We start from the raw sequence: 23,602 nt of genomic DNA, 5'->3' as shown, positions 1-23,602 counted from the left end.
CATTTTGTGTGTTCTGTAGCTCCAACGTTTGTTCAGAGTTGCCTTTTACAGGAGTTGGAGGTAGTGGGAGCTGGAGCTGCCTGCAGGTCCTGTTTCTACTCCCTTGACTCACTTCTTAAAGAGGCCTATTCACTGAATGGGCTTTACCTCATTCTAACTGAGCACTTGAAAAGGCCTTGCCCTAAAAGGGCCAGGGTCTCCCACTGCATCCTGAGTCATCTCCAGTCATCCTGATGAATATCAGTGGATTCAGATGGCTCTGAAGGAGGAAGTGAAGCTGGTAACCTTGCACAGCCCTCCCTCACTCGAATCAAAGTCGTCATCATTTCCCTGATGCCATGGTCCTCTTCAAAAACGAAGGACAAACACAAGGGCTTTGAAATACAAAAAGAAAGAAAATGTATAATGTAACAGCTTTGAAGAGGGGAAGTTGTTTTTTTTTTTAAATACCAATAAGAGTTGAGGGAGAGTTTTAGAAAGAAAACGTAACAGAAGCAGCAAACAGGTTCTTGCAGCATGGGTGAAAGTTTAACAGGTGAAAGAAGGTTGGGTGCAAGGAGGGAACAATAACATGATTGTAAGGTGAATTAAATGTGGGGCACATTTGGGAAAACCACTTTGGCTAAAGGCTAAGAACAGGTAAGGAAGGAGAGTACAAGATGAAAAATTGGACCAGTTCCACATTATGGAGGGTCTGCTATGTCAGGTTAAGGAGTTTATACTTCCTTGGAAATCAATAAGAAACTCCACTGAAGAGTTTTGACCACACAACAGATATAATAGTGTTGCAACTTAAGTCAGTATAAGATTCTAACATCAAATTGAAGGTAAAAATTCCTGTATAGTCAAAATTACACTATCTTCAAAGCACATCTCCAATGTGAATTTTTTCAGAAAAATGAAGGTAAGGAAAGCTGGCAACATGTATCAAAACTTCAGGAAAAAGAGTAGTTCTAAGGGATGGGTCTATCAGGTTGGGAGACAAGTAGGGACCAGATGTCTCTCTTTCCAAGAAGTCATCTCTTGATGGACTTTATGGCAAAAGAATTGGGCCTAGAGTCAGGAAGATCCTGCCTCAAATACTTACTATCTCTGTGACCCTAGACAAGACAAGCCTCTGTCTGGCTCAATTTCCTCAACTGTAAAATGGGGATAATAGCACCTTCTTCACAGGGTTGTTGTGAGGATCAAATGACTTAATATTTGTAAAGTGCTTAGTATGGTGCCTTTCATATAATAAGCATTTAATAACATCCATCCCTCTCCTCTTCTTCCTTCCTATTTCATTCCTTCCCTTTTTCTCTCCCTCCCTTCCTTCCTTCAGGGAGAAAAGAACTATTATTATGAGCATGTATATGAGAGAATGAGGGCACCACTAATGCTCATTTAAGAGTATACACTCATTAAATGGGATGGAAGGAATTAGCCACATCCTTTATGTTATTTTCCTTTTTTGCTGGGTAGATATACTCATATCTGTATATGAAGCAAATCTAATACAATCAGCTCTGTGCATAAAGAAGATTAATCTGGTAGTGGTGTGGAGAATGGATTACAGTGGAGAGATCACTCTGCTGTGCTAAATGATCCCCACTGGAAAAGTGTGTGGGGACAATTATGGAAGGTATTACAATAACCTAAGTGAGAGATAATGAGGGCCTATATTAAAATGGTAGTTATAGAACTTGGCAAATGGCTAGAAGCAGAATAATGTAAAAGAATGGGAAAAGGTGGGGATGGCAGACAGGTTTCAAGCCTGGGTGGTTCCAGAAGCCCATATTTAAATACTAGTAAGTATGGCTGAGCACAGCATTATCAAAATTCAAACAGAAATGGGGGCAGCTGCATGTTTGACCTCTCTGATCTAGTGGACAGCTCAACAGGGATTTAAGACATCACTGTTTAAACTGCAACTGAGAATAATCTCACAGATCTAGGCCTTTTATTCCTGAATTCTGAAAGAAAGACAAAATGGGATCCTTCCCTCTTTATGTGATTCTCTTTCTCATTTTTTTCCCTTGTATTAGAATCTGATTTTAACAATCTGTCTTTATTTTCTCTCTAATTATCTTCCTACTAATCTGTTGTAATTTGTTTTGCATTTTTGGTTCCAAATACTTGCACAGCTGATATACAAAAACTAATCCAAGTTTATTTTGGGTATCTGGCACTGCAATTACAACAAAAGTTTCCATGTTATGTGGTCAATGCATTTGGCTGAAAATTTCCATTGTAAAAATAAAGAGATGGAAAATACCATATAAGACATAGAACTCAAAGTAGATTTAAAGAAATTTAAATCATAACACATCACATATTTATTTTTATATGAATACAATTAAATGATTAAAAAATAGGAAGCACTAAACCCAACATTTTATATCTGGAACTGACACATACTAAAATTCTCTTTGTATTAACAAAAGTAAGCATTTATTAAGTGCCAATTATGTCACAGTGTCTGCTAAGAATAATCTCATGGGGAAAAATAAAATTGGTTTTTTAGTGTTTTGGGATGAAGTTAGTTTCTTAGAGACCTTCTATTTAAGTCATGAATGGAGTATAAATAATATGAAAGATATAACTTTGAGAACTTTTAGAGTAAGCTCAACTTGATGAATGATACAAATAGCAATTGTGAGAGTCAAACTAATCTTCCATAACATATCACCTCTATCAATCACTTTCACTGTCAGAAAATCCAAAGTAGAGAAATCAGAACCTGGAGAGTGAAATTTAGGGAGCATGCAGTGAAAACAGTCCTATCTCATCACTGTCTAACACATGGTGGGAAAGAAGATGATGAGCTACATCATATTTACTGAATACCGAACTGGGCACATCTTAATACTTATACTAACTGCACTTTAATTTTTTGCTACTCACAAAACGGTTCTGACTTTTAAAGTAAAAGAATTCAGTGGAGTCACACACTGATCCTTTATCCAACAGAGAAAAACAAGATCCATTAAAATCTATCTTATTGTAGCTAGAAGGTATATGGGAATTTAGACATGTTTCTGAGCCTCTGGGAAATTTTTTCATTCAAATCACTGTATGGTTCTATTATTTCAGAAGTAGTCATCACTACATCTTATACTTACTACTATAAGAATGCACTGAACAGACTATCTATTTCTCTGTAGTCAGTGTGATATCATAAAGGCCATAGAACAAGACACTCTAAAGAAAATGGAGATCACATATTAACTTGCAGCAGGAAAATACTGGAAACTCTTACACTGAACATGACTTCAAAATTCTGTTACACTACAGTACTATCTCTCTCTCTCTCTCTATTTTTTTTTTTGCCTTTTGGAGGGAAATTGGGGTTAAGTAACTTGCCCAAGGTTACACTGCTAGTTTTTGTGTGTGGGTGTTAAGTGTCTGAGGCCAGGACCGAACTCGGGTCCTCCTGACTCTGGGGTGGGCACTTTACTCACTGTGCCACCTACCCGCCCCTCTGCAGTACTATCTCAAGGGATGGTCAAATTCACCTGGGGATCTGGTTTGTAGAGGACCATTTCCACACATCAACACTGTTACTGTGGAAGTGGTTTGCTCTTAAAAAAAATGAAGAACTCCAAATACCTGTGCGTAGCTATGAGAAAAGCATTTTGCAAACTTTTAACTCACTCTCTCTCTCTACCCACTTATCTGCTACCACTCTTCCTCTTCCTTCAAATTATGTTCCATGGAGAGGTGTTAGGGAAGAAGGACTAGAGAAGAAGTCTAAAGAACTGATGTACAACTGGAGAGCCATCCAAATAACAAATAAGAGGGCAAGAAACTCTTTCCAAGTTAAGAAGGAACCAAAAATTTTACCCAACTCACCTGGAAGGAACAGTGTATTTGATTTTAATTTAAACTGGTTTGTCCTTAAGTGGAATCAGAAAATCTTTCTAGCAAGATTCACTCAGAGAACAAAATGCTTCCATCATAGGTTTAAAAGGCATGTCTGCATATACAGGGTGTCCTCAAAAGTTCAGTGCAATAATAAAGCTTTAAATAGTTTAAAACAGCAGCCAGATTTCTGGAATAGCTGTGTGTATGCATCTGTGCATATATGTATATATCCATGTCATTGTCATGTGTGTATACACTCCCCTATTCAACAAAACTTCTCTTCAGAAGTATGATCACTTATGGACCCAATATCTCATTTTCTATCCAACTCCTTGGCTTCAGTTTCCTTAGAAAACAAACTGGATCTCTAAAGTCCCTTCCAGCTCCAAAGCCTGTGACGGTGGGAAAGACTCCCAAATGACTCTCGATATCCTGGTGACTTTCTTGAGGTCTAGTCCAGGAATAACTCAGGATGTGACAAGAGTGCTGGCTTGGGAATGAGGACGTCTGGGTTTTAATCCCGTCCCTCTCCCTAATGCCACCTGTCTTAATTTCCTCATCTTTAATATGAAGCTTGAGGGTGGACAATAAAGTCTTCCAAGGTGATCTCTTTGCAACTCAAGATTCAATGACCTTCAACCACTTGCTAGATAGCTAAATGTTCTGCTGTTATCTTGAACACAGCTGGACTGAATTTGAGCTGGTCACTACAACAACAAAAACCAAACCAATCCCACCTCCCCTCCCAGTCTGACTTTACTATTTTTGCTAACTTTCTCCAAGGCATATCAACCTATAAGCAAAAATCTACAAGCCTAAAATGCTACAATGTTTCTAACTGCAAGAATATGAGCAATGTTATAGCAAGAAAGGAAACGAAGATAGTGAAATGAGTGGTATGAGCCAGGCACTGGGCTAAGCATTTTATAACTGATCTTTCCAACGACCCCGGCAGCTAGGTAGCTAGACTTATTCTGTTTCGTCCCAGGGGATAAAACTGGAACCAATGGTTGGAAGGTTTAGGTCACCAGATTTCCACTAAATGTAAGGAAACACAGCTTAGCGATTACAGCTACACAAAACTGGTCTCGAAGGAATATTCTTTAAATGCCTCTTATTTGATGAGAAGCTTGCACATTTAATATAAAAATCAATCCAGTGTTTTCTGAACTACAACAGTCATTTTCAAAATCAAGTTACAAGATGTTAAATATCAGTTATATAATTTAGAATCTAAGAATCTTAGCACTGGAAAGACCTTGGAGATCATGCAGTCCCACCATGAATCTCCTCTTTAAGATCTCTGACAAAGTGTTATCTAGTCTCTCCTTGAGAATCTCCCTTTTCTTTTTTCCCATTCCTCACAGTAACAACCAAGAAAGTCAATTACATTTTTTGGAAAGCTTGTTAAGGAGTTCTCTCTTAAAATGAACTGAAATCTTCTCTCCTCTAACCCACTGACCTTAGTTCTGTCCTCTCAGATAAAGCAAAATAAATCCAATCCTTCTTTCCAAGAAAACTTGCTTCTAAAATTAAGAGTTCTACATAAACCTTATGCATGACCCCTTTAAAATAGGCCAGATATTGCCAGCAGAAATATTTTATGACAATTGCTCCTTGTTGTATAAGAAAAAAATTCTCTTTGACCATTCATGTGCATAAATTAAGATAGTAGATACTTTACATAAATGTTTTACCCTTGTGGAAATAACACAGCTTACACTGTTTTATTAAATTATAAATTATTAAAGAACAAAAATAATGCCAACATATTCCTTTTCTAACATAGAGACTTTTTGTCAAAGGTATTGCATTTGAAATCACTCAGTGCCATAATGGAGAAACAAGCTACCATTTTTCATGCTAAGAGCACAATTACAGAAAAGAAGCTTAAACTTAAGTTAGGTAAAAAGCTCCTTGTGAGTAGAAATTGTTTCATTTTTTTCTATTTGTATTTCCAGCACCTAGGACAGTGCCAGGCACAGGGTAGGTACTTAAAAACTTGTGGATGGAATGATTAAGTGGGATGTGGTTACAGTTCTATGGAACTGGAATAAACTGGGATAATGTGAATTTCCATAAAATTTTATTTTTAAAAATTTCCTCACTTTGTTTCTCAAAATTTGGCAGAACATGGAAATTAGAGTTCATAGATGACTAGCTTTCCAAAAAGGGCATCTGCTAGTGACATCCTGTCAATAAAGTAAATTTAGAGTTTTGTTGAACTATAGTTACTAATGATGTCAATGTATGGTCAGCAAGTACAATATGGAACTCTGATTTTTTCCAATGAACTTTATTTGAAAACTTAAACCCACTGGGAAAACAACTTATGGTAGACAACTTATTTTTTAAATGTAAAAACTAACAATAATATGGAATTCTACAAGTGAGATTATTAAAACCATAAATTTCTATAGTATGCTTCCCCCTTTCAAAATGCTCCTTAGAAACTTTTAATTCATTTTTAACCTTGTAAGGATTAATTATACCTTTTCTACAAATGAAGAAATTTAAATGGAGAGAAATTAAGTGATTTATCCCAAGGTCATATAGCTAATTGGTGATAGAGCTAGTATCAGAATGCATAAAAGTCTATTACTAATCTCTGTATTCCTCTGTAACTGCAACAAAGAAAAGAGAATTTCTTGCTGTATTGCAAATGTGGGCTTAGTTGATCTATTCAATTCAACTCAACAAATATTTACATGTCTCTCACACACAAGGCACTATTGCTAGGTCCTAGAGATACAAAGACAAAATGAGAATTACTACCCTAAATTGGGAGCTCATATTCCTCTTAGGGGACATGCTGAATAGGACATCCAGGTAAAGATGTTATGAATATGGGATTGGAGCTCAAGAGGCAGATCAGGGCCAGATTTGGGAACATCTGCCAGAGAGAAAACCAGGGGGTTACAATCTTTCCTCTGGAAAATGGAATGACAATGGTAAGAGAAGAAAAAGAAAACAACCTTTATATTAGAATCAAGGTTGTGGAGAAATGAGGAACTCCCTGATGGTTTTTTTAGCTTAGCCCCTTTCTTATTTTTGTTAAATATACTTCCATTCTTCTAGTCACCTAGGTAAACTTAGAAATCATACTCTCTTTTGCATCCCAGATCTAATTATATGCTAACCCTGGTCAATTCTATTTCTAGCTTTCTTCAAAGTTCAGCTCAAATACTACTTCCTATACTAGGCCTTTTCAGGCTTTCCACCCTACCCCATCCCCAGGACTGCATTGCCTTTTATATTTATTTACATGTATAACTGATGGTTCTCCCAAAATAAAGCAAAATCTTTTGTCTTTGTTTCTAGAGAGCAAAGAAGGGTGTGCTTGGCAATTACAGCACAGAACACATGCTTGTGGTTTAATTCATTAATTAGAGCAGATAAGCATCAGAAAATTTATGACAAGATGATGGGGGATCTTTTCAGAAAATGAAATAATATATTTTCAGCAAATATATAATCATCTATTAAGATGAACTAAGAAATATTCTGAATTTAAATTCCATGACAGATGGGTCTGATACCTTAAAAAGCTAGTTATTAGGGTATAAAAATGAAACATGGATGATGAAAAATGGATTTTTTACACATAAATTTTTATTGCAAATATAATGGATATTTCCATTCTAAATATAAAAATTCCATGGAAAACAATGAGTGGATTTATCCTAGAAAAAAGAACAGATGAAGAACACAATAACTACTTTCAAATTTCAAGGTTATCATGTGGAAGAGATGCTGGGCATCTTATATAAAGCCAAAGGGCAAAAAAGGAACCAACAGATGGAAATTAGAAAAGACAGATTTCAGCTGATTAAAAAGAATATGTGATGGGGCAGCCAGGTAGCACAGAGCTCCGGCTCCAGTGTCAGGATGACCTGGAGATCGAATCCCGGGCTCAGACACTCAGCACCACACCCAGAAATAACTGGCCGTGTAACCTTGAGCAAGTTACTTAACCCCGATTGCTAAAAAAAAAAAAAAAAAAAAAAGAATATGTGAACTATTACAGTATTCCTCACAAAGCAGGGAACTCTTGTTTTGCCTGGTTTTCCCCACCCCCCCTACTTCAAGGAGGTGAGCGGGCTTCTGGGTCAGGCGAGGGAGTTTCAAGGTGTGTACTGACCAATCACTGCTTACATAAGGCCCCCTTTATAAGCTGAGGTTCTGCCCCAGATCGGGCTTTCCAAAAAGGGCATCTGCTAGTGACATCCTGTCAATAAAGTAAATTTAGAGTTTTGTTGAACTATAGTTACTAATGATGTCAATGTATGGTCAACAAGTACGATATTCAACTCTGATTTTTTCCAATGAACTTTATTTGAAAACTTAAACCCACTGGGAAAACAACTTATGGTAGACAACTCAAAGTTAAGTGGGTCACAGGGTCACCATGTGTCAGAGGTGAGATTTAAATCCAGGTTTTCCTGACTCCAAAATCAGCTCTTTTTCCAGGAGGCCACACTGTCTCTCTCATTCCTTATGGTATGTAGCCATAAAATATGATTATACCCCCAAATCCATCTTAGAAATCTCAAAAGGTATAAAAGGGACAAATAGAGAAAAACTGATAACAATATTGAACTCTTCTGAAATAATTACAACAGAAAAAACTGCTTTTTATTGTTATAGAGTTTAAAAATTTAAAAATTATTGTTACAGAGTTTAAAAATACTTTAGACAGACTACATCGACAAAATGACACTTGACTACATATAGGAAACCGCATTATTAAAAGTCCCAAATAATTATATGCACTACTTGAACTAAATACGATATTCAAAAGAATATTGGATTGCAAGTCACTTTGTATCTTAATAACCCAAGCCTGACTTTTCCATTTTCTGACTTTGGAGCTTCAGAGATGAAAGTCAGCACCAATAAACACAAAGACTAAGCCTTGAGCTTCAAATTTCCCCAATATTCTTCCTCTCAGATCTAAAATTCCTCTACCATAAATTTCCATAACATTTTAAAGTCTATGAAACACTTTCCTACAACCAAATAGTTGCATGAAAATATTTTCCCCATTTTACAAAGAAGGAATCTGAGGGTGAGAAAGTCACTTATGGTCACATAATGTTGGAGGTGACATTTAAACACAAGTCTTTCTATACTTTAAGCCCAGCATTATCTTCCTACTATACTGCCTTTCCTAAAACTACCCAGAACTCTAGTTGAAGTCATATTTATATCTGCCCCAGGAAAAAATGACATGGCACCTCAATATACCAGGACTTCACTGAAGACCACCTAAAAGTATACCATGTCAGTCATAAAATACCATTCCCTTGTTTCAATTTAGGATGGCAGAAAAGCCACCTGAATTCATAGTTCTTATATAGCTATTTTCCTTTCCATGAGTAAAGGCCAAATGTATTGGATTTTGCAAGAAACAGAGATACACATTTGACACACTGTAGAAAAGATGTGATGGAATGATATAGGCACAGCTGTAGATTTTTTGATGTCGTAATTTTACTTCAGGAACCTCTTGACTTCTGATTTGAGAAGACAGAAACATGTGCATTGGTCCAAAACATACTGACGTGCCAAATTACATATGACTATAAACTCACGAATCTCTCTGAACTGACAAAAATCATGTTTTTCCATCTTGATCTGTATAATTTTTCACAGGGATATTGAAAATAAGCTAACTGGAAAGATAACAACTTGTCATTCAACAGAGACCTTTAAAGAAAAAGGAAAAAAGAAAATCTCCTAAAGGAAAATTAAAAGCTTTTCACTTTTGGAAAATAATTCAATTCTACATTCTTTGTCCTATTTAGCATGGAACACTTACCTAATGTGTCTTTAAGATTTTTAACCAGGGAGCCTTTCTTCAAACTGTTCTTTCTCTCCACATAATTAGATGGCACATATCCTGTTTTGTTGGCTGCATTCCTTACCCTCCACCAAGTTTTGGAATCATCTAGCAACCACAGACGCTCATTCTTCTTGATGTCAAGCTCTTGATCCTGCTGCGCAGTGTAATCCCACTTTGCTATAACAATAACTTCTTCTGTCATCTTTCATGGAGTCCTTCTGCCAGCAAAACATTGGAGATGCCCATTAGACAACTACCCAAAACACCTCACCCATCCTTTACCTCACCTTGAAAGCCTATGCATTTGTAGCCTTTTATTACAGCTCTGTGACTGGTTTTCTCCCAGTTTTATGGTTAAATATTTGAAACCTTAGAGTGATCTTCATTAAATTAACCTCTGTAGTGCATTTAAAAACAATGTGAAATTTTACCTTACAAAATAAATCCCAGGTTTGTTTTTAACTTGGAATAATGCATGCTCTCTGGCAAGATAAAAGATGCTGATTTCCAATTAATTTTAAACAAACATTACTCATTTACAACTTAATGATATAAAACGGTCTCACCTTCTTAGGTTTAATACTTTGGAGTTCTATTTCCTTTATTTCTGTCCTCAAGACAAAATAATTTTTTATTTAGTATACTGAATACATTTCCAAACTACTGATTTAAAAATTATAACAAATGTCATAAGTCTATTTGAGCAAATCTGGCAAATAAACCTTACTCGAGTAGGAAAATTATGCCCAGTACTTTAAAAATCTATATTTATTTATGTATTATTTTATTACTTGATTACCACTCAGAGGGCAAGGTGTATTGTACTAACAGTAAAATGAACTAACAAATTCTCCAAGAAAACAGGGAGTTCCTAGCCATAAAAGATCTTTCAAGGAAGGAATCATAGAATAGTATTTGATTGGGTTTCCTTGTTTCACCAGCTGACAGGAAATGTACAATGAAGAGATTTTTGAAAATCAATTTTAATTCTATTTCATTAAAAATTATAGGCAAATGCCCAAGGGTATGCTGGTAAAAGTTTAACCATCAGATTTCCACTTTTAAAGTCTAATTTACATTATTAACGTTTTCCCTATCACTTTCTTAAATATAGACAAATCAACAAAATAATAATTCAAATCCTGATTTGTACCACTTGTTGATTTCTGAGGTATAAATGCTCCCACTGAAAATTTACCAATCAGCTCACAAGAGCAAGCCGGTAGAAACTGATTCCAACACAAACAGCTCATATAAATATCTACAAATATCTTACATAAATACACCCTTACAAATACCTTAAATAAAACATGAATTCTTTAGAGAAAGGTTTTTTTTTTCAAGTTTGCAAATAACATAATATTTTCCAAACTAGGTATTTAAATTATTATAGAAAAAGAATACCCATTTTCTCTGTCTCAGGGTATCTTACCAAAATCTTTAAAGAGAAAAAATTGTTTAATAAACTTGGCAGGGGCACTTAAATAATCTCCTTATTGTAAAATATAAGAAGTTCACATAAGAGTAGAGATAGTTTATTTCCAGGATTGTGAAATGGTATGATGTTATGTGTTACTCTAGACATATCTCTGGGTTTAGAAGCTATAGAAAAGTAGATTTATAAAAGAGGAACTGAAATATGACAAAAAAAATGCCATGGCTTATTAAAAGATAATTTGTTAGTCTTTTCAATACAGAATTGTTGATTTTGGGGGGGGGGTTCTTATCACTTTATAAGACCAGTCAAGCAATAAATACTGTCTGAAAGTCACAAGGATCCTAAGATTATCGATTTAGGCTGTAAGGGAACTCAGGGGCCTTCTAGTCCAAACTTGTCAATTTATAGGTGAAAAAACTGAGACCTTGGGGGGCTCAGTAACTTAAATCCTATAGATATTAAGCATCAGAGAAAAGATTTGAACCCAGGCCTTTTGACTCCTAAGCCAGTGTACTATTTGCTGCCTCTCCTCTAAGGTACTTGTAAAAAATTAATTTCTTTTAAAACAGAATAACATGATCTCTGCCATCAGGAAGTTTGTCATCAGTTGGGGAAAAGCACACATAACAAGGAAACTGAAAATAAAATAAGTTTAGTATAAACCACCAAAGAGGTACAAAGGCAGTACAAAATTAATTGGATAGTCAAGAAATACTATATGTGTTTATAGACAAAAGACCATAGTGGTTGGTTTGGAGGGATTCACAAAAGATGGAGGTGAGAGCTGAGTCTTGAAGGATGGATGGGTTGTATTATGGCTACACTAAAAAGAAGAGATAAATTGTTCCAAGCTAAAGAAAAAGCGTGAGCCAAAATATGAAGTGAAACAGGAAAAGTACAAGCCTTGCTTGGGAGAGAATTCTAAAAGTAATCGAGTCTGCAGCTGAGAATTCGTGTTAGGAAGAATGTGAAATAAAATGGTTCCCGATTATAGAGAGTTCAGAAGCCAGGTAAAACATTTTGGATTACATCCAGTATAGGCAATAGAGAGCCAAGGGAAGAAGGACTTTAAGCAAAGGAATGAAAAAAAATCAAAGCAGTATGGAATTTCAGGAGGTTCATCTGGTGGGAGTCCCACATAGAATCTTCCTCTTAGGTTTCTGAAATGGAAGAGCAATGACAGTGTTCAAACAGAATACAAGAGAGGGCATTTTACACTACCCATTGAAACCCTTATGAGATAAACAGAGTATTCTAATCTGCTTTGTCCACCAAATATGACTTAAGTCCAGACATGAAGCAAAGAGGTCAGTGTCAAAGAAAATCGTTCATTAGATTAACTACTCCCTCCCCACACTTGAGAAACTGATAGAAACTTAATTTCTTTTCTCATTCACTGTATTTAATTAGTTTTATCACCTAAGGCAACAATAACCATTTATCATGTTTGGGTGGTAAATGACTTAAAACCAGAAGAAAATGCATATTTGATCCTAAAAAAAGTATAAAAATTCTGATTCATGGTATTTCCTGTTAAGAGAAGTGGCCTTAGAGTTTAGTTGATTAGGTAGCCAGCTGCCTGTGAGCCTTTATTTGTGTTATTATTTTATAGGTAATTTTGAAAACCTCCCATCTAATAATGCTGGAACTTTTCTTTTTAAAGAGGCCAGATCTTTTCACTTCAGTTATAAATTAGCCTAAGGATTACTGAATGTTAGAGATCATTTTGCCTATCCTTCCCTTCATTTTACAAAAAAAGGGAACAGTGAGAGCCCTGCCCCACTCATGCAACTGAGTTATTAGCAGAACAATCTAAAACCCTGGTGCTCTTTTAATTATACCTTTCTGCTAGGGAACAGTGATAAACAAGCAAATCACCGATTAAAATACTAAGAAATATTTGAAGAGGGAAGGTACAGAAAGTGGAGATGTGGACAAAATCTTCATCTACTTTGGAACCTATTTCTGAAATGCTACTATATCACTTTATATACAAAAGATGCATTCCTATCATACAAAGTATAGAGAAAAACTTGCTAAAATCCAATCACAATCAACAGGAATCTAAAAAAAAAATCACAGAAAGTGTGAAAAACTCTGAAGATTTTTATAAAGTAATCCTTCAGTACAAGTAATCATCTCATCATTTGTTTCACAAAGTTTGATTCTGTGCTAGAAAGCATAGCATAATTATTACTCAGATAATAACACTACCTTAAATCTTAATGACACATTCTACTTTTAAAGGCCCTTTTACATACATTCTTTGATATATAAGGTAGCAATGAAAACTAGGCAGGGCAAGTATTCATTGGCATCATTTTACAGGTAAGGCTCAGAGAAGTTGACTTTCCCAAGGTTACTCGGCTATTAAACTCTGCTTTCTATTTAGAGGTAGAAGGGTGTGAACGACCACAAACTAGCTGGTGAAGTAGGCCAGCCAGCTGGCACAATGGATAGAGCTTGGGGCTTAATCAGGAAGACTCATCTTCCTGAGGTCAAATCTGGCCTGAGACACTTATTAGCTGCATGAGGCTGTGCAAGTGTTTTGACTCTATTTGCTTCAGTTTCCTCATCTGTAAAATGAGCTAGAGAAGCAAATCACTCCAGTATCTTTGCCAAGAAGACCCTAAAATGGGGTCACAAAGAGTCAGACGGAACTGAAACAATTGAACAAGTTGGTGAACTATGATGATTGTGATAATGGCCCAGCCCCTGCCCAGCCCCATCTAAGAACTTTTAGTTTACTTCAAAGTCTGAGTAATACAGATTAGTGGGACAAGACCAAGACATAACTAGTTTAGGAGAAAGGTGAAAGGGTTGGATGCCTCCATTCCATGCACGTCCCATTTTCCTATCACCACTATATGGAGTTTTACTGGTTAGAAACATGAAGAACCAATTCATATGGCTAAAAGGTCACTGACATCTTCCTAATGAATACTTATCCCAAGTAGGCAGTATTGATTTAATGTGGTCTATAAAATGTTAAAAATTAAATGTAAACTAGGAACCCGTGTTCCTAGTTTACTCATTTATGCACACGTATTAGTATATGAGTATGCATGTTTAAGATTCATATACTTATAATAATATTGGACAATTCCAGAACAGTTTAACTTATTTAACTCCTTTGCTCCTCTAGGCTGGTGGTTCTTAAAATTTTTGTTCTTGGAATTCCTTCAACCTTTTGAAAGTTACCGAGGATACCAAAGAACTTTGTTTACATGGATTATAGCTATTAGCATTTATCATGTTAGAAATGAAAATGTCTCTGTATTATTATGAAAATAATTTTGACCTCTTGGATCGCTTAAAAACTGTGTCAGGTACCCCCAGAGTCCCTGGACCATACTTTGAGAAGCAATGCTCTATAAGATACATTATTTGTATAATAAAAAACTTTTAAGGATGAATGATGATTTTACCAGCAAGGGTACTTGATTCACTCAGATCTCAATCCCTTTAAATCTCAGTTGAGTTTTCTGGAGTTGTGGCTGAAAAACTCATCTATGGAGAGGCTAATGAACGCACTTCTTACAGCTTTGGTTGGCTGGTCCTTAAGATGAGAGACACATTGTTCACTGCAGGGTTCAATCCCAAATTCTTTCCAGTTTTGGCAGGACCAGTGGGAAACTTGAGTTCTACTGGTACAACCTGGGAGAACCCAAGATTAACTTCCACAAAACAATGAGTCAAGAAAGTAGGATTTCAGTAGAGGATAGGATGAAGATTATTAACTATAACAATTAACATATTTACATGAAAGTGATGTTTTTTATATGTATGTAAATAATAAATCTGCCATTTCACACCAAAAATCAGCTTACAGTAAATGAGAAATGCGGTAGACAAAGAAAGGGAAGACAACCTAAGGGAATAAGGAAAAAAAATTTCTCATCTTCTGAAATTTCCATGTGATTTAAAAAAAAAAAGACTTTTAGCAATAAAAAGGAAAAATGTCAAAATAGAGACATTTATTCAAGCATCAATTTTGGGCACATATTCATTAGAATCACTTTTGTAAAGAGTCACAAGTAAAGGCATAATTTATATATTTTTTTTCTTTCTAAAATACTGTATTTTCTTCCTGTATATTCAGAAATATTTTAAAATTATACCCCTGCACTAAGGTACAAGATGTCAGTCTCTGTATCAACAAACAATTCCCATATGTTCAGTGTAGATTTTAACTTATATTGTTAGGCATACAAGTACTGTTTAGATACCTACTTATTTTGTTGAGAGCTGGCAAAGGCTTACACGTCCTACTAGAAACTGAAATACCATTTGGTAACTTTCTATCACAGTACTATTAATTATAAATACTATGATTCAACTACAAGAACATAATTTGGAAAATAATTTCCCCCATGAAACAGTCTCCTGATTTTCTATGAATCAATGCAATAAATGTATGACAGAAGTCCAGATTTGATTCCGAAAACAATCCAACATCCTATCCATGAAAGCAGAAAATTGCTGGAGAATTGTATCTGGCCTACTCTGTTTAAAATATCATTATAACAAGAAGTAAAAATTATTTTGCGAAATCATGTTATACAAACAAGTATGTAGATGAAAGTAAACAGAAATTATCCTCTTAGTAGTGAATTAATAAGGGAAAACAAGTCAAAGAAAATGGGATCAGGATGACACTGCCCTTTCCTATCTATATTCCCCCATCTAACTCCTTTTGTTTTTCTAGGTTTCCAGGATTTTTCCCCTTATGTGTGTGTATACATACACACATATATAAATTATATAAATTTCTTTAAATAGCTATGGACTTCACTGGAGAAATTCTAGTGTTTTAAGACTCATAGAATTAGGGGCGGCCAGGTAGCACAGCGAGTAAGAGCACCAGCTCCAGTGTTGAGAAGACCTGGAGATCGAATCCCGGGCTCGGACACTTAGCACCCACCCAGAAACACCTGGCCATGTAACCTTGAGCAAGTTACTTAACCCCAATTGCTTAGGGGTCGCCAGGTGGCTCAGCAAGTAAGAGCACTGGCTCCAGTGTTGGGATGACCTGGAGATCGAATCCCAGGCTCAGACACATTTGGAGACCCTTTTGTTTGGGCTCTGCAATAAGCAGGTCATTCCCATGATGGGAAACAATGTAGGTAAACATCTGTTTACAAAATATTCAGTGGAACACCAATGCAAATTCATTTCTATAGTCAAATCTGTTTATCTCGAGTAATCTGAATGTGTACAGGAGACATTTTACTTAAGAAGAGCCTTCAAAATAAGTATTTTGTTCCACTGATTCATGATAATAATAGCTCACAATTACCAAGAGCTGCAGGGTTTTTAAAGCAGCTTCTAATTCACGGCAATTCTATGAAATCATGTCTACAGCTATTATAGTCACCAGCTACAGATGAGAAAATTCAGATTCAGAGATACTTTGTGACTTGCCCACCGTCATTCCGATAGTTAAGTATATTAAGAAGTAGATTTAGGTCTCTTCAGACTGCAAGTCCAGTCCTCTTTCTAGCATGCCACATTGCCTCTCGTGGTTTGTATGTTTTTTAATTAAAATCAAGATATTAAAATATATTTTCTACATCTCTTGGTAAGTTGTGTCTGCAAAGACATAGTGTTCTTTTAAAGAACACAGTGTTTTTGTAGACTATGAAATAAAAGAAAGTCAACAAAAAAATCTGTGTTCTTCTTTCATATTTTAATCTAAGAGTCTCAATTTAGGAATAGAACATTCTCATCAAGACTTTACAAAGAAAACCAAGCATGCAAATGGGTTGGTTGTTGCCTATGTTTTCTCATTGTCTCTTTTTTTTTTGGTTATTGTTTTGAACAATATAAGAGGTTTTCCATTATCTGAGAAACTTCCTTGAAAGAGTAGAAATAACCAGAAAAGTTTTCCTTGAGTACCTTAAAAAATTGTACTACTTCTAATACATTTCTTCAGTATATATATTTGTGTGTATTAAAATATTCTGGTCGAGCCACTCTTTCCAACTTATTTTCCTAAATCACTATTGCTGTTTCCTCACATAGTACTCTGGGTGGCTGAGGCAGCAGACTCCCAAAATGGTGGCCCCACTATTATCTACAAAAATAGATCGCAGTAAAAATGCTAGTGGATCTCTTCATTTCACATCTGATTGCTGTCCTCAGTTTCATCCAAAAGTGCTCTGGGTGTAATCTAGTGGAATCTTAGTCTAAACCAGGGATGGAGAATTTATAGCCTCAAGGCCGCCTGTGGCTTTCTAGGTCCTTGGGTGCGATCTTTTGACCGAGTCCAAGTTTATAGAACAAATCCTTTTAATTAAGGTTAAAGTTAAGATTAGCAGTTAGGGTTAGGGTTATGCTGAAAACTCTTTAAAGGTTATCTTTTCACTCTACCTTTTTTTCACCACTTTTGAAGACTTGTAATCTTTCATCATCTTTCATGACAGAGATGCCTAATACTACAAGCCTTTGTCCTCCCATTTTTTAATCCTGATCTGCATTTTCAAAAACATTTTCCACTCTCCTTTAGGACCACTTTCCCAAGGAAGTCACTGATTATCAAAGTATAGTGATTTTGTTTAAAAAGTTTTGCTCAGCTCTTCATAGACTTTCTTGACTTCTTTATCCTGAGCAGTGGTTGCTGAAAGACAAGCTAAAATTATAATTAAATGCAAAATTATTATCTCCATTTTACAACTTAGGAAACAGACTTGGAGAAGCTAAATGGCTTCACCATGGTCATACAATAAATGGTGAAACAGGAATTCAAACCTTTCTCTTCTGATTCTAAGAAATGAATGAAATATAATAAATGAAATAAAATTAAAATAAATGGAATATATTTGTCATCTAGGATTATAGGCAAAGTAGCTAATTTTTTAAAATTTAAGTTGGGGAAGCTACATGGCACAGTGAATAGAGCTCCGGCCCTGGAGTCAGGAAGACCTGAGTTCAAATCTGGCCTCGGACACTTGACACTTGCTAGCTGTGTGACCTTGGGCAAGTCACTTTAACTTCAACTGCCCTGCCTTCCCCCCTCAAAAAAAAAAATTTAAGTTGCTCTAACATACTTTTCTTTTTTTTTGTTTCCATTAATATATACACACTGCTAATAAAACAATGGATTTAATTTAATATATTGCCAAAGAATAGAGATTTCTACAATACCTGTGTCAATAAATCCTTGAGATAACCTATCTGAAAAAATTCATAAATCAAAATAGATGATGGCCACTATGTCTTGCTCAATTTTTGTCAGTTCCCTAATCACTATCAACAGGATCTATTCTAAAGTTCTAGGAAAGAACTGAGCATGAATGAACAATGATGTCTCTGAGTCTTATCCCATCAACAAAAATAATACCGTGTTTCCCCGATAATAAGACCTATCCTGAAAATAAGCCCTCCCCTTACTGTGTAAGATTCCTCTAAAATAAGCCCTCCCCGGAAAATAAGCCCTATTGAGATTGCTACTGTAGTGAAGGTGATCCCCTGCGCTACACGATACATTACAGTACCCTCTGTATGCACTGTCCCCACCCCGTGAAACGCACGCCGCGCTCCGAGCTGCATCCAATCAGAGCTGCAGCAGTGAGCGCGTCATCCTGTTCTTCCCCAGTGATTTGCTTATTGAATAAAGGTACATTTTTTTGTTCACATTTACCTGTTTATTAAAATTGCTGTCAATGTTCATTAAAATAAGCCCTCCCCTGAAAATAAGCCCTCTGGTGTTTTTCTGTCCAAAAAAAAAAAAATAAGACAGTGTCTTATTATCGGGGAAACACGGTATATATCAAGGATTATGCTGGCCTTCTAAAACATTTTGCTGATAAAGTTCATACAAGTGGGAAAAGGTTGGTAGAAATCACTTACAAGCCTTGATTCATCAGAAACTAATAAAGTGATTATTTGGGTTTTAAGTTTTCTTCCACAGATAAAAATGTTTCCTTTCTTTAGATCAGAATTCTTTACCTCCTTTTGTGGTCATATCCCTTTGATAAAGCTGAAGGATCCCTTTTCAGAATAATGTTTTTAAATTTATAAAATAAAAATACATAGCATCACATAGAAAACAATTATATTGACTTTTTTTCAAAAATATCAATCCAAAATATTTGTCAAAAACTTAATGAATTCCAGATTTGAAAGTTCCTGCTTAAAACTAATTATTTTACAATGTTTAAGCTATTTTGAAATAGACAAATCAGAAATTTCTTTCTGTCTCTCAATAAAGAGATGACCAAGTGAACTGTATATATTTTTTCATCTTTCCCTGAAGAAAATGAGCTAATTTTTAAAAATCACATTTGACATATTTCACATTTTAAGTATAAATTTTAAGGGCCTTTAAAACCTATCATATAACATTAAAAGCGAGATTTTATTTGAATACATAAGAAGTTTATATCAACTTGACTATATGCCGCCATGGGGGGGAGGGGAGGGAGGGGACAAAATGTGAAACTGAAGGAATTGTGGAATTGAATCCTATAAACTAAAATAAATAAATAAATAAAATAAAAAGTTAAAAAAAAGAAGTTTATATCAAATAATAATAATATACTTTTTGAACAAAACAGTGAGATTTAAATGTCATTTCAATTAATTTGGCTCTAAGTTTGATCCTACTGAGTTATTTGTTACTGTGTTTTAGCGAAATAGATACAATTTTCTCAGCTACTTGCATGGGCAAATTAAAAGGCACATTGTTTATTATTTGTCTACCTCATGGTAGAATATAATTTTTTAAAATAGCTATTATATCAAATCTATTATTCAGCAGAAATTAAAAACAGGGAAAATTATTTCAACCATATGTTACATTATTTTTCTTTCTCAGATCATCTGACTGAATCTGCTTTCAGCTTAGACCCTAAAAATAGAAATTACTGGAGAAAAAAAAAAGACTACCAGAAAATACACTGCTTCTTTTTTGGTAATCAACCTATAATCACTTATTTTGGTCTGGGGGAAAGGATCTGATAAGGCCTTCACATTATTGTTCAGTAATATTGTGCTACCCTAAAAAAGAGAATCTATTGTCTTCTTCCTGGGAGGGAGTCAGCTGTGGAGGAAAGAAATGACGTGGAGTCTGACAAAGTGGGTTCTAATCCCAATATCACTACTACTATTATCTATGTATTGCTTTGAAGTCTCAGATTTTTCAATAGTAGAATATGGACAACATCCTTAAAGTTGCCTCCTTCATATAACTGCTATGACTATAAAATAACAAAGTTTCTCAAAGTTGCCTGTTATTCTAAGGCAGCAGCTCTCAAACTTTTTGGTTTCAGGATGTTTACACTTTTAAAAATTGAGGAACCTCCAAAGAGCTTTTGTTTATGTGGGTTATATCTATAGATGTTAGAAACCAAAAGTGTTGTCTATGAATTTTTTTTAAAAATAACAATAAACCTATTACGTGTTAATAGAATACAATTTTTGTTAAAAAAAAAGACTAATTTTCCAAAACAAAAAACTTAAAAAGAAATGCAGTTTCACATATTTTTACAAATTTCTTCAATGTCTAGCTTAACAGAAGACAGCTGGATTCTTATATCTGCTTCTGAATTCAATCCCTTTGTGATGTCATTTTGGGTTAAAGTACACGAAGAAAATCAGGCCTCACAGAGATATGTTAGTTGGAAAACAGAGGGATATTTAAACAGGCAATAACATCTTAGTATTAATATGAAAACAGTTTTGGCCTCCAAGACCCCTCGAGCTTCAGGGACCCCCAGTCCTGGGGTCTAAGGACCAACATTCTAAGAACTGATATTCTAAAGTATGGCACAAGTACGAGGTATAATCTTAAGAATTTTAGGAAAAAAAACCTCAGGGATCTAGGTCAATACACATAATAAATTAAGTCATAAAAAAATATAACCACAAACATCAATTAACTCTTATGTGCAGACCACACAGCATTTCAAATTAGACTAAGCAAAATGCTGCAAATAACTAATGCTTTCGAAATTCAGAAATCTTTTATAGTCACATTATGTCATAAATAAAATAAATTATGTCATAATTTTATATTTTACTATAATATCATATGATAGTAAATATTATATTTTATTATAAATTATGTCACAAATTAATAATTATGTCATAAATAAAATAAAGCATTCTTGGATTAGTTCAAAACATAAGTCACCTAATCTGGCTAGAATCTAAAAGTAGGTTTACTAACTTATCTTTCCCAGCTTTCTAAGTACTGTCAAGGGAGCCATCATCCTTCCTGGTCACCTAGGACCTGCAACCCAGGTGTCATCCTTCATTTTCTTTCTTTCTTTTTTTTTTTTTTTGCCTTTTGGAGGGCAATTGGGGTTAAGTAACTTGCCCAAGGTTACACAGCTAGTTTTTTTGTGTGGGTGTTAAGTGTCTGAGGCGGGAACCGAACTCAGGTCCTCCTGACTCCGAGGCCGGCACTTTACTCACTGCGCCACCTAGCCGCCCAGTCATCCTTCATTTTCATTCTCATTCACCTCACATATCTAATCTCTGGTCAAGTCTTCTTGTTTCTACCATCTACTACTGCCACCTCCTTGTGCAGATCTTCTCCAGCTCACTTCTAGTTATCTTCCAGTCTCTTCCCACTCCAGCCCATCTTAGCAGCCCAAGTGATTTCCCCAAGTCTGACTGTGTCATTCAGCCTAATTCAAACTCCAGTGGCTTCCTATTGCCTTTCCAACCAATTATAAAAATCCTCTGTACAGCACTGAATTTGCAATCTATCCCCTTCTTCCTTGTGTTTTTACACACGATCTACAATTCAACACAGAGGACACTTCCCGACGGGTTCTTCACTGGTAATCACCCGTGCCTGGAGTATTCCTGTTCTTCACATCTGCCTCGTAGTTGTTCTGGATAATCTTCAAGATTCAGTGCAAGCCCCCACTGCAGTCCAGTCCTTTCAATGTACCCCAAAGCCTTCCCTTTGAGACTACCTTCCAATTATATGGTATAAACCTTGCATGTTCATAGTCAGTTGCATACTGTCTTCATTAGAACGTGAGGTCCTTTTTGGGATGCCCAGCACTTAACATAGTGCTTGGCACACATAAAGCACTTAAATGCCAGCTGACTAACTGATTTCATGACATTTCAGAGTATTCGAACATTCTGAATTCATAAGTAACACAGAATAAAAACTTTGAAATGAAAAGACAAGATAAACAATCCAAAGACAGGATGGGCTGCTATTTAATATTTTTAGTCAAATACTCATGTTGTTTAGACACTATGCTGACCAATTCCTTCCTTTTTTTCAGATGAAGAAAACTGAGACAGGTAGAGGAAATGATTTGCTTCAGTAACAAAGGCAGACCTAGGATGGGAGCCCAGGACTCCTAACCTTCAATCTAGTACTTTTTTATTATTATTGAAATATTGCAAATAATAATAATAATTGTTATTATCATTTGCCATGCAACAGTTTAATAAATTTATCCTATATAAAAGTGTTTTGTAAATTATAAGTAATTCCAGCAATGTCTTCCATGCGGAATTTTATTGCCAATTTATCTCCAAATCTTAGTCATTGGCTTCCCTCAAAGATTAACTGAAAGGTCACCACCTAAAGAAACCACTCCTAATCCCCTAACTTGGAAATATTTTATATACACTTACATGTGGAAACATTTTCTGCCTCATCCTCCTTTTAAATTTAAGTATCTGTAATGGTAATGGTAATTTGAAGATCTTCCTTCCCCCTTAATAGGCTTAAGGAAATTTAAAGATCTTCTCTGTATCTTAATAGGCTCACTATAATCACTGGAGCCTGTGATGGGAGAAGTTTGCTGAACAGGTGGAATAGGAAGTTGGTCAGAGCAGTCAGAATGGAGGGAGAGAGAAGATGTAGGCAAGGAGACAGCTAGAATTGAGAGTATTTGTTTGTGGGAAGGCCCAAGCAGGAGGAAGGCTTTGGGATGGTGTTGCTTCCTGCACTGATAATATGTAGTAACTTCTTTGTTGCTATGATAGATTTGGTTTTCTGGTATTGGGGTCCAGCTTTCTGGTGTTTGAATAAATGTTTTGCAACTGTCTTCTATATGGAGTCTGTTATATCTTGCAATTCAGAACTCCACTGGCAAATTCGTAGTTACCACTGGTGCTGTGAATATTGCCTTGGCGATATAGTATCTTGAAGGCAGTGTAACTAGGTGGCATAGCAGACTGAGTGCTGGGCCTGAAGTAAGGAAGTCTCATCTTCCTCGGTTCAAATCTGGCTTCAGACACTTACTAGCTGTGTGACCCTGGGTGAATCTCTTGTCCCTGTTTGCCTCAGTTTCCTCATCTGTAAGATGAGCTGGAGAAGGAAACGGCAAACCACTCTAGTATCTCTCAAACAGGGTTTGGAGTCGAATACAAGTGAAAACAAATGAAGAGAACATCTTGAGAATAGGATCTTTTCCTTTTTTGTTTGCATCTCCAGTGTCTAGTACTTTGTAGACACTTAAATATTTAGTGAATTGAATATATGATGCTACTGA

The 23,602-nt window shown here is 35.6% G+C and overlaps 1 protein-coding gene across 10 annotated transcripts in view; it reads right to left on the bottom strand.

Annotated features, from left to right (window-relative positions):
* Positions 1–23,602, bottom strand: part of NCK2 (NCK adaptor protein 2) — a 202,648-nt gene that overhangs the window by 49,302 nt on the left and 129,744 nt on the right. For 9 of the 10 annotated variants that reach the window (XM_069093978.1, XM_069093976.1, XM_069093979.1 and 6 more), the window contains one exon: positions 9,668–9,909. In XM_069093978.1, coding sequence (XP_068950079.1) covers positions 9,668–9,893 — 226 coding nt within the window. In that variant the 5' untranslated portion in view covers positions 9,894–9,909. The remainder of the gene's footprint in view (positions 1–9,667; positions 9,910–23,602) is intronic. The other variant, XM_069093982.1, reaches the window with a different exon arrangement.

The sequence above is a fragment of the Petaurus breviceps genome, unplaced genomic scaffold (assembly GCF_028583685.1).
Source record: "Petaurus breviceps papuanus isolate PSGF00001 unplaced genomic scaffold, PetGlider_PUasm1.0 214, whole genome shotgun sequence".
NCBI classification, from domain to species: Eukaryota; Metazoa; Chordata; class Mammalia; order Diprotodontia; family Petauridae; genus Petaurus; species Petaurus breviceps.
The sequence above is the reverse complement of the archived record's forward strand: the minus strand, read 5'-3'. Positions and strand labels throughout refer to the sequence as shown.